This window comes from Megascapheus bottae, chromosome 12 (genome assembly GCF_031878675.1).
Source record: "Megascapheus bottae isolate mThoBot1 chromosome 12, mThoBot2.hap1, whole genome shotgun sequence".
NCBI classification, from domain to species: Eukaryota; Metazoa; Chordata; class Mammalia; order Rodentia; family Geomyidae; genus Megascapheus; species Megascapheus bottae.
In genome coordinates, this window is record NC_143520.1 from 11,448,898 (window position 1) to 11,465,623 (window position 16,726).

The 16,726-nt window shown below is 36.2% G+C and overlaps 1 protein-coding gene across 1 annotated transcript in view; it reads left to right on the forward strand.

Annotated features, from left to right (window-relative positions):
• The window catches only part of Mettl8 (methyltransferase 8, tRNA N3-cytidine), an 86,693-nt gene that overhangs the window by 44,296 nt on the left and 25,671 nt on the right, over positions 1 to 16,726 (forward strand). Inside the window, exons 2-3 of the mRNA XM_090342650.1 lie at positions 1,831 to 1,985; positions 12,476 to 12,567. Of these exons, the coding sequence (XP_090198776.1) occupies positions 1,843 to 1,985; positions 12,476 to 12,567 (235 nt within the window). The 5' untranslated portion in view covers positions 1,831 to 1,842. The remainder of the gene's footprint in view (positions 1 to 1,830; positions 1,986 to 12,475; positions 12,568 to 16,726) is intronic.

Genomic DNA, 16,726 nt, shown 5'->3' on the forward strand with positions numbered 1-16,726 from the left:
GCACACACTACTGACATTTCCCTGAATATCTTCTATTTCGTTGTGGCTATATATTTTTTTTTCCTCTCTGGCTCTCTACAGAGGTTCTTGGTCATTATTGTGAGAAAAACTTTCCCTTCCCCACCCCCTCTGTGTTTTCTTTTTCCTTTATAGATACAGATCGTTATCATGTGATTTGTAAAATAGAAATTTCATTTCAGTTTGGCTGTTCTAGGCAGGAAACGTTTACATGATTTTACACTTTTGGAATACGAATTGCCTGTCATTTTAGGTGTAATCAGTTTCTGCTCTCTATCATACAGAACATTTTATGAATATATTCAGTGCAGAAAGATCTAAAAATAATTTTGCAGGTAAGGTTTTGTTACGTCTTGTGTGGAATACTGGTTAGGGAAAAGAACAAAGACATATCAGGATAAAGGTAGGGGGAGGCGGAGCATTTCATGTCACTTACTCCACCAAAGAGCTTGCATTTAGTGGAGAAGGGAAACAAACAAGAAGCAGGAGCATCTGCCCTAGCTTTTATTACATGCTTCATTTCTCATCACTGCTGGTCCCATTTGAATGGAATATTGCAGTCTTTTTGGTGTGGATTACTAAGCGCCTCCTTTTTTTTCTTCAAAAGGAGAAATCTTGATTTTTATTTTTAAAATGACAAAGAGGTATCTTTGACATTCTAAAGTTCATTTTGAAATTCAGCCTTACAGCTTATCCATTTTCAGTAAGGTGATAAAAAGTATGCAACACATTGAATTTTTATGCTTAATAGCACTTCTTATAGTCCTTGATGTGTATTATGTACACATACCTTGTTAGCATCTGTTTCTACCTGACAGATCACAGCATTAGGCTGAATGTTGTGATGAATAAGTGAAATGCCAAACAGTATTACAGTGGAGTTTATTAGAACAAGTAAGCTCCTAGAGCTTCTTTTTAATTCTTTCCTTATAACAATTTAAAAATAACACATTTACCATTGTATTATTAAGAAAATATACTCTTTATTAAATACTTGTTATTTTTCCAGAAATCAGGATTGATTTAGAATGACCAAATAATGATTTTTTCTTTTGAGCTACAATTGAAGTGTGTGCTTTGTGGAGGAAAATCTATTTTAAAATCATATTTATGGCTAATACACAAGATTAATATAAAATTACAAGTTCCTGAGCAGGAAGTGTGGTTCACTGGTAAAATGTCTACATAGCAAGCAGAAAGTCCTGAGTTCAAGCTCCATTTCTACCAAGAAAGGAAGGTAGGAAGGGAAGAAGGAAAGATAGAAGGAAGGAAGGAGGGAAGGAATTACTAGTATCCTGTTATAATAATTACAAATTTTTCATATTACTTAGCTTAGTAAGAAAAGAGTTTTAATAGATTTTTCTTATTTTGTTCTTCTATTTGGGGTTTTGGTCTAGTGGTCATGAAATTTTTCCCTCGAAAAGTTGGGTCTCTAAAATTAGAAAAAAACTTTTGTCTAATACTGTCTTTAGTAATGCCTAATTCCGATTCTGGGCTTGCCTGATGTGGCCAGGTGCTAAAAATTGAATAAGCAAATCACCAACAAAGCAATTTTGTCAGAGCTAGTGTTCGTGAAGAATTCCAGCCACCCCATTTTCTAAACTCCTTTTCCCTCTCCTGGCAGAAAAAGGCTATCAAGCTTGTCTTTCATTTGAAAATGTTTAGTTTCTAGTCCTTTCAAAGGTTATAAACATCTAGGAACAGAACTTAAAACACACACACACACACACAGACACACACACACACACACACACACACACACACAAAACTGTGCAGTCTATGTTAACTATTTAATCATTTGTGACTTTGCAGGTACTGCTTACAATGAATGTTATTTGGAGGAATTATATTTGTTGTCTAAGGCAAAGAAAGATGCCATGCAGATGCCACAGTGGTTACCATCCAGTGGCCCCTCTGGGATCAAGGATTTTAACTGACCCAGCCAGAGTGTTTGAACACAACATGTGGTAAGTTTCCATTTTTAGGTACGATATTATATATGTTAATATCACCAGTGAAATTTACTTCCACTAGACAAACCAATGAGGTAACTAGAAGAGGGAAAGGATTAAGGAGAGAAATTGTGAAGGAGGAATAAATAGAACTTGGTAGACATAACATATGCTCATATACAAAACAGGATCAGTAGTTTCTTGTACAGGTTTTGCTTGAGATGTTCACTTGTGTTTCTCTGTTTCTCTTTTGTTCTATTGTACTGTGGTTTTTTCCTAAGTATTATTTAGACTAAATAGATTTCATGGTTCACTAAAGGGTTATGACCTTTAGTTTAAAAAGTAGACTAAGGTCCGGGAGTTTGGCCTAGTGGTAGAGTGCTTGCCTAGCATGCATGAAGACCCGGGTTCGATTCCTTGGTACCACATACTTAGAAAAAGCCAGAAGTGGTGCTGAGGCTGAAGTGGTAGAGTTCTAGCCTTGAGAAAAATCCAAGGACAGTCCTCAGGCCCTGAGCTCAAGCCCAGGACTGGCAAAAAAATAAATAAAAAAAATAAAAATAAAAAATAGACTAAGCGGTTCTCTGAAGACTCTTAGGTAAGACCTGGATTTGTAACATGATTTTTGTCATATAAGCCATTTAAATCAGACTTTCTAGAAAAATAATAGGGCCCAGATACCAGTAATTATTTCTTACAGCATAATTTTCTTATACATTAATCATATTTATCCTCTTTTCCTTGCTCTATCTCATATTAGTTTATTGATACCGTTAATTATAACTTTTCTTTGGCTGCCTGTAAGGTAACTTGTCATGAGAAGCAGAAGTAGAGTCTAGCTAGGCATTGGGAGAACAGACTTAATGGCAACCTGACTTGGGAAGTTACTTAAACCCTCTGTGGCTTAGTTACTTTTTCTTTTTTTTTATTGTAATTAATAAAAGGGTTACATGATATTTGCCAGATAGAAGGTGCATTAATTCACATACATTGATACCCTTTCACATGTCTTGGTACCCATTACCCTCCCCTTAGTTACTTTTTCTGTAAAGTGGATAATAATAGCAATATCTACCTCTTAGGGTGTTGTGGGGATCAACTGATCCTATATAATGGAAAGTGTCTATACATAGCAAATAAGCAATATACAGTATAAGTATTAACTATTTATTACCACTTTCTAATATGTATTTTATTCTGTATTTGTTTTGTCTTCATTATTAGAGTGTATTAGAGTCTTCAGAGAAGAGCTTATTTTAAGTCTCTTTCCTGGCTATATTCCCTTTATAATTGATATTCAATTAATATGTTTGTGTAAATGAATCAATATAGAGAAATATAAGTTCCAGTTCCTCTATATCAGTTAGAAGTTTACAAGATCAAAAATTAGTACAGTAGCTAAATACAGACTTCAGAATTCAAAAGATTGAATTAAGTTCTGCATGCAGTTACTTTGAATATTAAAGGACATAAGACATGAAACTTCTTCTGTAGGTACTCTCTGTATCTGACTCTGGGTCTCTACAGTACTGAGGAATGAAACCTAGAGCCTGTGTTTACTAGGCAAGTGCTCTACCACTAACTACATCCCCAACTGTAGCTTTTATAATATTACATCATATTTCTCAAAGACCCACTTGGAGACAAATAAACATACATTAAGCACAGTGGAAATACCACTTCTAATAAAACCACCAACACTGACAGATGTCAGTCATAATTTTAGTGAAAGAGTTCACTGAAACTATTGAAAAGATCCTAGGGACTTCTTGGTCTTGGGCTTTGTTGTTGAATATTGCCACATACATGACTCCAAGGATGATATGAGTACAATGTCATGCAGTAGAATGCTCTAGCTACTTAAGAACTCCAAAGAAAAGTATTTTAATAAAGGATTGCTTGGCCAAACAAGGTAAAAAGCCAACCCATCTCCACATAATGACCATCTATTATCCAGTAAAATCTATCAGTAATCTCTCAGACTTTCTCTCTCATCAGGCTACAGAAAAATGGAGATAATTCATAATGCTTACCCTTTGAGATGGAGCCAGCAGGGATAGATAAAAAGGTCCCTAGAAAAAGAAGAATGTCAAGGAAATTTACATGTAAAAAAAGAAGAAAGGAAGGAGAAAGAAGAATGCAGAGTGCCTTATGGGTTAATTTGCATTTTCTAATATTTAATTCAGGGAATCATACAATATACATTCTCTTTTTTTCTGGCCTTTTCACTCACTGTAATTGTTTTGAGATCAGAACTTGCTGCGTTGTATATCTTAAATATGTGTAGTTTATGTATTTCAGGTGGTTATAGTATGGCATTAAATAAAAAGAACATGTAAGGAAGTGTTCCTAGTATGAATTAATTTTTGTTATTTTTGTACAACATATCTTCATTTTTTATACACATATATAAAATTCTTGTCCTGATAGCAATGCTTATCTCACAAATAGGAATGATGACAACAGGTGGAAAAGATACTATATTTTATATACATTGGCATTATTTGAACTTTAAATGAAAAAAGAGCGTCCCCCCCCAATTACTCACCTATGGTGCTATCCCCCACCTTGCTATCTGATGATAAATTATACATTTTTTAGTGTGGACTTCAAATCCTCAGCAGTTTTGAGTTCTATCAAATCTTCATCTTCTTGTCTTCAATTCATGGCTTAGCACCTGATATATAATAGAGGTTCCCAGTAAATATTTAATGAGGGAAGTAGAGAATGATTTCTTTCATTGTGTGTAGACATCAGAAGGCCTTAGTTCTATCTGGATTTGTGTCTTTTGTTAGCTACATATTCCTAAATAGGAAACTGATTTACTACTAATAATTATCAACTGTAATATTCATTATAGCCAGAAAAGGAAGTAGGCAGACAGGACTCAGAAATCTAAATTAGCATCAGTAGTAAAAAAAAAAAACAAGAAGCTTAATTGAAGTTAGTAATATTGAAAGCAGTTTAATAGCTGATATGTCTCTAACAGCTGCATTTCATCAATTCTGAAATTGGCATTTTTTCACCACTTAACATCTTAGCAATCATTATGCTCTTACAATGGTAGCATCTTAAAATTGTAATTGGAATTTTTACCCTTTCTTTCTTACTGGTACAAAAAACAATGGCAACTTTGATCGACAAAATAGGATGACTTTAACAAGGACTTTGGGGTTAGATGATGAAAAGGATAAGAGAACTACACATATATGGCAACCCTGAGGGAATGAGTGATGCCTTGCATGTTGCTCCTGTGTATCTCTGGTCAGAGCTGAAGACACTATGGATTGGCCTAGGGAGGGCATGGAAGGAATGCAGCAATGAGCAAGAGCAAGGGCAAATGGAAGGCTAAAAAGACAAGTGGAAAATACCAGAACAAACTAGTCCTCATTTCTTTCTCACTGACATCAGAGGTTGCCAATGTTGTTCACACATTTGATCCACGAATTATAAAAACTGTCATTAACTGAGAATCTGTGCACAGTGCTTCACTCTTGCCTCTCAATTGTCCTCAATATTAATGACAAACCAGGAAAGAAATTCTAGTGAATATAGTTCCAGTTTAGATAATTGCACATAGTACAAAGACTTGTTATCTGTACACTTCCCTTGTAGACAGGGGACCCTCCAACTTAAGCCATGGTCCTAAATCTTCTTTAAAATATTTTAGAATATTTTAAAGATCATAGTAATGCTATGTCTCTAAATAAAATAATTCCTTCCATAAAAAAATAGGATGACTTTAATTTTGAACTATTACAGTCTATTTGACTAATACAGAAGCAGAGAGACATAGAAAATGTATATTATTTTCCTATGCCATGCATCAAAGCTATTACGTAGGGTAGTTGTCATATTATTAGAAAACCATTAACACCTCCTGCTGGATAAATGAGTGGTGGACATAGAATCAGAAGGCAAAGTATAGCAGTTCACACCTATAATCCCAGCTATAAGGAGTCGAAGTTAAGGAAGCATTCAGATTGAGGCCAGCCACAACAAATAAAATGGCAATAAGATTCTATCCCAATAAATAAACTAGATGGGAAATATTGATGACATTTTTAGATTAAATAGGAAAGAAGCTTAAAAGGTAATTCAGCTAATGCAATTTTGTTTGGTTGATTCTTTTCTTTTTTGTGTTTCAGTGTTCTTCTGCCTTACTCTGGATAAACTGAATACTTATTTTGTACTCTTTTCTGTATACTGCTTTTTAGGTATATATCTTTGTATAACTTTATAAAGCAACAATTTCAAACGTGTTGGCCTCAGTACCCCTTTTAGATACACCTAAATCACTAAGAATTTGAAATACCATATATATATCCATATATATATACGAATATATATATATGGATATATATATATATGGATTATGCCTGGTTAAATGAAAACTGAGACTGGGCACCAGTGGCTGACACTTATAATCCTTTCTAGTTGGGAGACATAGATGGTGAAGATTGAGAACCAAGCATAGCCCCAGCAAAACGTTTCTAAAACCTCTTCTTTTAATCAGTACATGTCAGCACAGCTAAATGAGAAGCCTAAATAAGAGGATCATAGACCTAGGCAACTGGACATCAACAGTCTAAGGGTTCTAGTGAGGAAAATAGAGATTTGAGGGAAAAAAGGAAGGAATAATGAAGGAAAAGAGAGAAGGAAAGTAGGAGGGAGGGTGATAAAGGATGAGGCATGGCTCAAGTTGTAGGTCACTGACTCAGTAAGCACAAAGATTTGAGTTTAGCTCCTCATACCATCAAAAACACCTCCACATTTATTTCAAAACAACAGTAAATACATCAGATAATAATGTGTTTTATATATATATTTCCAGAAAGTATAGTTCAGAGTGCCATTGTTCTACATGTTTGCAAGTCTTTTAACGTGTGCAATGTCTGACTGAAAGGATGAAACTGTACTCATGTCTGCTCCTGCATTAATTTTTTTGTAGCATACTATTCAGGCTTCATTATTGAAGGAAATTGTCCTCATACAAATGTGTGCTTGTAAAAAGGAGTTTTTTATATATAGTCTTTTCAGATAATTGTAGGCATTTTTGTTGGTATTACACTGTCTCAGTAGTAGCAATTTCTTAATTGCAATATGGAATGTAAAACCATATCAATGAGCTTTTCATATTCTAGTATATAATAGATCAGTGATACACTTTGTACCTTTAGATGGCTATTTTCCTATGCATCATTTCATAACATTAAGCATAGGTAATTTGAAAAAGAGTGATTCTGCATTTTATATACATCTTCCAAATATTGACACATTTCATTATACAATATTAAAAATAGTATTTGTTAATATTATCACTAATTCCATCAGGAAAAACGTATTTGAAAATGTATTTGGGAAACATGTTTCCCAAAATTCTGATTTTTTACTGGAAAGCCTAGGTTTGTCTGGGCTTTATCTTTGGCAACAAATGCTGTCATTTATTTTTCTTGAAGTAATAGGCCCATTTCATTAACATTTGAGAAAATATGTGCCAAATAGCAAACCAGAGTACCTATAGTTTTTTGTTTGGTTGGTTGTTTTGTTTTGTGAGTTACAGGGCTTGAGCTTGGCATGGGTGCTGTCCCTGAGCTCTTCAGCTCAAGGTTCACTTCTCCATCCTTGAGCCAAGCCCCACTTCCTGTTTTCTAGAGGTTAATTGGAGATAAAAGTCTCATGTCCTTTTGTGCCAGGCCTGGCTTTGAACCTTGATCCTCAGCTCTCAGTCTCCTAAGTAGCTAGGATTACAGGCATGAGCCACCACGCCAAGCACTTATAGTTTTGCCTAGATATTTGTTCAAATAAAAATAGCTGGGAGTTTGGCCTAGTGGTAAAGTGCTTGCCTAGCATGCACGAAGACCCAGGTTCGATTCCTCGGTACCACATACATAGCAAAAAAGCCAGAAGTGGTGCTGAAGCTCAACTGGTAGAGCTCTAGCCTTGAGATGCTCAGGCCCTGAGCCCAAGCCCAGGACTGGCAAAAAAAAAAAAAAATAGCATTCCTTGAAAAAGGATTCAGTTCAATAAAGCACACACAGAAAACTAGCTGTGTTTATTGTTCCTGTCATATACCTGCTTATCTCAAATCAGTCATCACACTCAGCCCCAGTGCTGCATACACACTTTCTGTCTTCTAACATATTTATTTGTTTAATTAGTTAATTATCCATTCATTCTTTCCATTTATTTTTGGTGATGCTGAGGATTAAACCCAGAGCTCTGCCCGATAGCCAAAGGATGAGTTGTTTTTTTTTTAATTGGCATCAATTATTCAAGTGGTGGTGAGGCCCAGTGAAATCTGAAAAATAATTATTTGCTTATACATATAGTCTTTACCACTACTCGTTGGTGATATATTGTACAGTAACTGCTAATACATTTTAGTACCACTGTCTTGTTTTATGTAAAAGCAGACAGAAATGACTGGGTGACTATAGGGATCACTCCTTTTGTGTTACTCTTCCTTTAAGAAAGCTTTTTCCCTGTGCTATAAAAAAAAATTAAAACCCTAAATTTCTATAGTGGAACTCTGATTTTTACATTCTGATTGTCTCTTGGAAACCCCAGTGTTCTTTTTTCTTTTTTTAAGCAAACAAGTAAAAAACAAGTTCAGGTCATTGGAGTACAACTTCTCGTGTCCAATTGCATAAAGACAGCTTAGAGAACCAAGCTTCCCATCCTTCTACTGAGAGTAAGTTTTTACCATCATTTTTACCCCCAGTTTCTCAGATAGTGCTGAGAGTTTGGAATCATTTTTCTTTGTTCTCCAGCACCTGGTTTGCTCCAGATCAACCTTTCTGTGTTTCCCCTTCCACATTTCTTTCTGTTTCCCATTGCTACTGCTTAATCCTGAAACTTACTGCTCCTAGACCATGGCAATAGTCTAATTTGTCTGTCTCTTCACCTTCTCTACTTCATTTTGTAGATACTTAAAGTCACCTATAAATCTGCCTATTATCCTGCTTTCACTGTCATATGCAGTGACCTGAGAGAACCACTCAAAATCTGTTTTTCCCTTCTTGCTTCTTCTTTTTTTTTTTGTGCCAGTTGTGGGGCTTGAACTCTGGGCCTGTCACTGTCCTTGTACTTTTTTTCCTCAAGGCTAGAGCTCTACCCTTGAGCCACAGCACCACTTCTAGCTTTTTTCTATGTATGTGGTGCCAAGGAATCCAACCTGGGTTTTTGTGCATGCTAGGCAAGCACTTTACCACTAGGCCAAACTCCTGGCCCATCCTCCTTGCTTCTTATAGACACTGCCATATCACTGATAATATTGCCAGCTTCCTAATGGCAACAATAATGGTCTGACCTAGACCCAAGCCCACCTTTTTGTTTAACCCTTCCTATTTTTTTCCCAGCTAGTCTTAACTGGCTAAGCTTCTACTTGTTAGGTGCTAACCATTATGCTCCATTGTATTGCTATGCATTTTTTCTGTCTTCATGGGGAAATTTTATGCCCTTCATAGAAATAGATTCAGTCTTAAAACTCTTAAGTATTTGTACAGCTTTGGTAAGTGACAATAGATTGAAGGATAAGAAGATAATTTCTTTTTGGTGGTACTTAGGTTTGAACTCTAGATCCTCTGTTTGCTATGCAGGTACTCCACCATTTTGAGAAATGATTCTAGTCCTTTTAGCTTTACTTATTTTTTTGAATATGTTCTCTTGTCTGATGTGGCCTTGACTTTTTAGGTTTTCTACCTTAGGTATGATGACAAGTATCTACCACATATATGTATAGGTATGTACATATCCAGCTTTTACTGGTTGAGATGGAATTTTGCCTACTTTTTGCCTGGGCTGGACTTGAACTGCAATATTCCCAATCTCTCCCTTCCTGAGCAGCTGGGATTACACTTGTGAGCCACTTTAACCATCAAGAAGTGTAAACTTTGACACAACCAAAGTTTGACTTCTGTTTCTGTTTGCATAGTTAAACATTTGTTTCCTCTTATGCAAAATGAACAAGATTTTAATGCCCTCCTCAGGAAAGGATCAGGTAAGAGAAATGTATATGAAATGTGCTTAGTGTGATGATATCTGCTATGTGATTAGTAATAATGGGAGTAATTATTATAGTAATTACAACCATGTTAATAGCCCAGTTTATGTTTGTCAGTCATCATTATGATGCATCTCTAAGAATTTTATACTTTACCCCTTTTCATCATTCAGATGAGTAGAAATATCATATGATGACAGTGCTAGGGTATTCTCATTGACAAATCAGTAGGCATTTTATAAAACTTGAATGAGAGATTGTGGTGGTTGAAGAAATGCTCAACATCCCTGGCCATAAAGGAAATGCAAATCAAAACAACACTGAGATTCTCCCTCACCCCAGTTAGAATGGCCATTATCAAGAAAACAAACAGTAAGAGATGCTGGTGTGGATGTGATGGAACCCTGATACACTTGTTCAGTCATTTTGGGAAGCAGTATGGACGTTCTTCACAAACCATTCCTGTAGATTTATCCAAAAGATTACAAACAATATATAGTAAAGCCACCAGCACAACCATGTTCATTGCATCACTATCTGCTATAGCCAAGATACAGAATCAGCTCAGATGCACTTCAATGGACAAATGGATCAAGAAAATACACAATGGAATTTTACTCGCCCATTAGAAAGAATGATACTGTATCATTTGCAAAGAAAAGGGAAAGAAACTTAAAGATAATTTTTATTTTTTTTAGCCAGTCCTGGGCTTGAGCTCAGGGCCTGAGCACTGTCCTTGGACTTTCTCAAGGCTAGAGCTCTACCACTTAAGCCTCAGCACCACTTCCAGCTTTTTTCTATGTATGTGGTACCGAGGAATCGAACCCAGTTCTTCGTACATGCTAGGCAAGCAATCCCGCCCCCAATTAAAGATAATTTTTAAGTAAGAAAAAAGATTATCGTTTAAGTATAAGCTAATCTATTTTTTTAATTAAAATTTAATTATGTTAAGTGAAGTAAGTCAGGCCCAGAGAGACGAAAGATCTATTTTCCCTTATATTTAGAAGCTATATTTAGAATATTAACTCATAACTAAATATGTTGGGTGGTATGCAAGTATATACAGATGTATTAACTGAAATATGGTAGACTCAAGGGAGATCTCAAATAGTGTAATTCCTTAGAAAGGCAAAGGCAAAGTTCAACAAAATGAACACCAGGAAATAGGTACTTGAAAGTGATGGGGTAGAGTCAAGAAGAGAGAGGGTAGATAAATGAAGAGAAGTAGGGGAGAATATAGTCAAGAATTAAATGTATAGTCTACAAAATTATAAAAAGTGAGGGAAGAAGTGAGGTGAGAGAAATAGGCGAGAATGTTGAGAGAGGGGACTGATCAAGATGCATTGTACTCATAAACTGCTTTTTTAAAAAAAATCCAGTTATAGGGCTTGAACACAGGGCCTGCTGCTCAAGGCTAGGTCTCTATTACTTTGTGTCTAAGCTCTACCTCAATTTTAGATGATTATGACTCTAATTGCCAGGTTGGTAGTAAGGTGACCCAGGCTGGCATCAAACGACAATTCTGAGATCTCAGTCTTCTGAGTAGCTCGGATTATGGGCATGAGCCATCAGCACTCAGAATAAACTGTGTTGTTAAATGGCAAGTCCTTTGTGTAGCTGCTTAAAGATAATTTTTCAAAAGATTCTCTTACCGTTTATGTGTAAGCTAATCTGTTTTTAAATTTAAATTTAAAGCATCTAATAATAAAATCAAATCTAGGGTCCAGTATGGTGGACAATTCTAGCTATTCAGGAGGCAGAAATATGAAGATAGTGACTCAAGATCATCACGGGCAAAAGTTAGCAAAATTTTATTCCAGAAACACTGGGCATTGCAACTACTTAAAAGAACTGTAATTGAAGCCAATCTGGAACAATAATCATGAGATCCTACATGAAAAACCATAAAAGTGAAAAGACTGGACTTTCAAGTAGTAAAATACTAAGACCCTGAGTTCAAAAACTACTGAGACCCTGTTTGGCAAAAACAAAATGAAACAAAATATTTAAAAACCAAGAGCAACAAAAGCAGGATTAGTACAAAATATTTTAAAATGTACATCTCTCTGGCAGTGAAATATTAGTATACAAGTATAATATGAGCATCAAAATATTGTTAAAGGATGTTTGGTTCTTAAACTAACCAAAAGGAAGTAATTTGGCCTTGGAGTAAATTATAGCACTATATAACACCTAGATACTCATGCCCCAGAGGGCTCTAGGGAATGACTTCCACAACCATTTTCCAGTAATGTCTGGGACTTGAAGCAAGAACAGATTTAAACAGATAAACAGAAGGACCGTAGGAGTTGCAGGGTTGCATAGCACCATCAGGAGAAGCATTTGACAAAATGTATTCATCTGACATGGAATTAGTTTGTGTCACTTATGTTTGCTTTAGTCTAGAATGAAAGATGGATTCCCTGGTGGTATTTTTTTCTGCCTTTTTTGATTACAAAGCATATTTTATAACAACCTTCTTGGTTTTTTTTTTAAATAGGGATCATATGCAGTGGTCTAAAGAAGAAGAAGAAGCAGCCAGAGAAAAAGTTGAAGAAAATTCAGCTGTGCGAGTCATTCTAGAAAAGCAAGGTAGACAACTACATATGTCTTTTGGAGCCTTGCTTCTCAGTTTGACTTTCTGTTGGCTCAGTTCACCCTCTGCTCTCCTTTCCTCCTCCTTGTGTCATTGCTGTTGTTCTTTTTGGTAGAATTCCCAGTTCTTCAAGTATAGTGGGACCAAAATTAATGAAATAAATTATGTATTCACCCTATAATTGGTCTTTTGGTAGTCATATTGCTTTTTCTGGGAGATACACATATGGGTAGCATTTTAAGCAAGATATGAAAATATAACTTTAAATTTTTTCTCTTGCTCTGCTGCTTTCAGGATGCTATTGTGCATCTTACTTGCTAGGAACTTTGAACAAACTCATAAACTTTGAATGTAAAGTTATATTAAAATGCCATTTTTTTCTGGATAAAGTTTCAGTAAATTCAAAGGCACATTTTTAGAGGTTTTTGTATTTAGGTTTAATATAAATAGGGCCTCACCAACCTTCCTGAATGGCTTTTTATAGTATTAGAGTTTGAATTCAGAGTAGCCTGCTTAGTAGGCAGGCACTCTATTCCTGAGCCACAGTGTCTCCAGCTCTTTAAAAAAAAAACAAAAACTGGTTACTTTTGAGATTGGGTCTCACTTCCTGTCCAAGTGCCTATGTCTAAATCATGATCTATCTATTTGAGGCTTCCTGTCATAGTTGGGACATGTCACCATGTCCAGCTTCTTCTGTTAAAATGGTCTCTCACAGATTTTTCTTCCCTGCCTAGTCTGGAAATGAGATCTTCCTAATCTCAGCTTCCCACATAGCTAGGATGATAGGCATACTGCATCTAGTTCCATGAATGGCTTTTGGGAAATTGTCCTGTACTATAGTGAAAGAATTTTTTTTTTACAGACAGATTTTTAACAATATAGAGAAATAGGAGTCCTGTGCACTACTGGTGGAACTGTAAAATGGTATAGCCACTATGGTAAACAGTAAGAAGCTTGCTCTCTCTCTCTCTCTCTTTCTCTCTCTCTCTTTCTCTCTCTCTCTCTCTCTCTCTCTCTCTCTCTCTCTCTCTCTCTCTCTCTATATATATATATATATATATATATATATATATATATATATATATTTTTTTTTTTTTTTTTCCCCCCTAGGCTTGGGATCATGGCCTGAGCATTATTCTTGGGTTTTCTCAAGGCTAGAACTCTACAACTTGAGCCACATCACCACTTCTGGCATGCTAGGCAAGCACATGCATGCTAGTCTGCCGCTAGGCCAAACTCCCAGCCCTGGAGTTTTTTTTTTTTAATTAAAATTGAATTTCCATATATAATATAGCAATTCATTTGTAGGCATATCCAAAAAAGTGAAAAGCAAGCTCTCAAAGCCATATTTGCATTGACCATATTCATAATAGACAAAAGGTAGAAGCAACATTTTAAAGAACATTAAAAGACTGTCCTATTTATAAATTAATGAAATGGCTAGTAAATTCAGTCTTAGAGTAATCATGTGCCAGAGTATTCTGGGGACATAAAACCAGCATCCACTTTCCAATGAGCAACCACTTCAGAGGGATGAATAAACAAAACAGTATACAAATCTATACTGGTAGTTGCCAGTGGTCGAGTGTGAGGCAGAAAGTGGATTATGTAGTGGGTTTAATGTCATAGTTTAGCAATATGGAGAGGTTAGAGAAACTTGTTTTATAACTATGAAAACACTTAGCAATAAAGTATATGCTTAAAAATGGTTAAGATGCTAACTTTTATATTATGAATTCTTTATCACAATGTATCAAAAGCACACCAAAAGTAAGTAAATAAGAAAAAAAGAAGTGGTCTATGTCCTTCTCTGTGTATAGGTGGGAACCCACAGTTACTGCACCTGACTCCTGTACTCTCAATTTGGGCTTTTCCATTATTTTTCCTTTTTTTGTTTTTGGTCAGTTGTGGGCCTTGAACTCTGGGCCTGGGTATTTTCCCTGAGCTCTCCAGCTCAGGGTCCACCTTATTTTTCTTAAAATGATTTCTTTAGAACATATTGATTCCCTCTCCCCTTTCCCTCCTTCCCTCTTTCTTTTTGTGTCAGTGCTGGGCTTGAACACGAGGCACTGGCACTGCACTGTTCATTAGCTTTTTTGTTCGTGGCTGGTGCTCTATCACTTGAGCCACAGCTCCACTTCTGGCATTTTGGTGGGAATTAGCAATAAGAGCCTCATGGACTTTCTTGCTTGGCTAGCTTTGAATTGCCATCCTCTGAGTCCCCTGAAAAGTTAAAATGGAAGGTATGTGCCACCTGCACCCAGCTCTTTTTTCTTTCTAAACAGTTTCTTGAAATATCAAAGAGTTACATGAATTAATAAAATTTATTAATGAATTCTCACAAAGTTCAAAGAATTTTCCTAAAGTGACTACATCTATGTAAATAGTACTCATATGAAGAGGAAAAAAATTACCCTAACCTCATACTTCTTCCCATTGATGGAACTCCCCTCAGCTGATCGGATGTCATCAAAAGCAGGCATTATTCTAGCTCTAGTACCATTGATTCCTTTCTCTAGAACACTTAGTTTCCAGTTACTATCCTTTCTTGGCCACTCTTGTAGCAATATCAGTATAATCTAACAATGGATGTCACAGCCTAAAAGAGGACTACAGCTTGCTGCCTGTTTTTAAACAATTCATTTTATGAGAACACAATATTTTTTGGCATTTTGTATGTCTGCTTTTGAGCTACAAATACGGAGTCTAGTAGTTGCAGCAAAGACTCTATGCATGCCATAAAGACTGAAATGCCTTTGTGACCCTTTACAGAGATTTTTCAAGATTAAAGCTAGAATTTTGTTCCTAGACCGATCAGCTGTCCTAAAGCCCCAGGGGAAAATGTTGACATTCCTTTGTATCATTTGGCACAGTAAATATCCCAAGTGACTTTATTTTACAGTAGAGGCTATGGTTTGAAATAAAGGTAGCTAGGAAGACTGAGCTAATGAGACGGCCCTCAACCTTTAATAAGTAAAGGGGCCTATCTTGTCCTCTGATGTCATTTGCTGTTCCTTAGTGGTACTTGTCCTTCCTTATCCTCAGTATTAATGTGTCCTGAGGGTGCACAGGAAAGAACACCTGATCCCCAGGAGAATTATTCCATTTTCCAAATTCTGATATAGGTGCAGAGAAAAAGAAACCTACTGCACTGCTGGTGGGAATGTAAACTAATGCAATCTCTCTGGAAAGCAGTCTGGAGGTTCCTCACAAAACTAAACATAGACTTTCCCTACAACCCTGCCGTAACACTCCTAGGCGTCTACCCTGAGCATTATAACCCAGGATATGATAAGGACACCTGCTTCCATGTTCATTGCTGCACTATTCACAATAGCCAAGATATGGAAACAATCAGATGAATAGATACAAAATGCAGTATATATATGTATATATATATATATACACACACACACAATGGAATTTTACACAGCCATTAGAAAGGATAAAATAATGGCATTTCTAGGGAAATGGATGGAACTAGAACAAATCATGTTGAGTAAGATAAGCCTAGATCAGAGAGACAAATGACCAATGCATATTCTCTGTGATATGCAGATGTTAGAATTTAAAATGCAGTGAGATATGACAAAGTTAACAGGATTCAAGATTCCCATACACAGTGAGACCAAAAGAGGACAGTCTTAAGAGAAAAGCACCTCTTCATATGTATATAAAATAATATACAGATTGAAAAGAACCCCAAAGATAAGGAAACAACTGCTTCTTAATTTGTCAACATTTTTAGATGACTCTGTATTCTTTTTTTTTTTTTTTTTTTTTGCAAGTCCTGGACTTGAGCTCAGGGCCTGAGCACTGTCCTTGTACTTTCTCAAGGCTAGAGCTCTACCACTTGAGCCTCAGCACCACTTCTGGCTTTTTCTATGTATGTGGTACCGAGGAATTGAATCCTGGTCTTCATGCATGCTAGGCAAAGCACTCTACCACTAGGCCAAACTCCTGGCCTGATGACTCTGTATTCTTTACCTCATATATGGTATGTACATGTACACATCTGAGGGCAGATGGGAGGGGGCACAGAGTCAGTGGAAAGCAGATGAAAAAGTACAACCCTGGGGGCCCATCAGCTGCATTGGACATTGATGAATGTGAACTAAGTAGCTAAAAGTTGGGGATAGGAGGGAGGGAATAAGA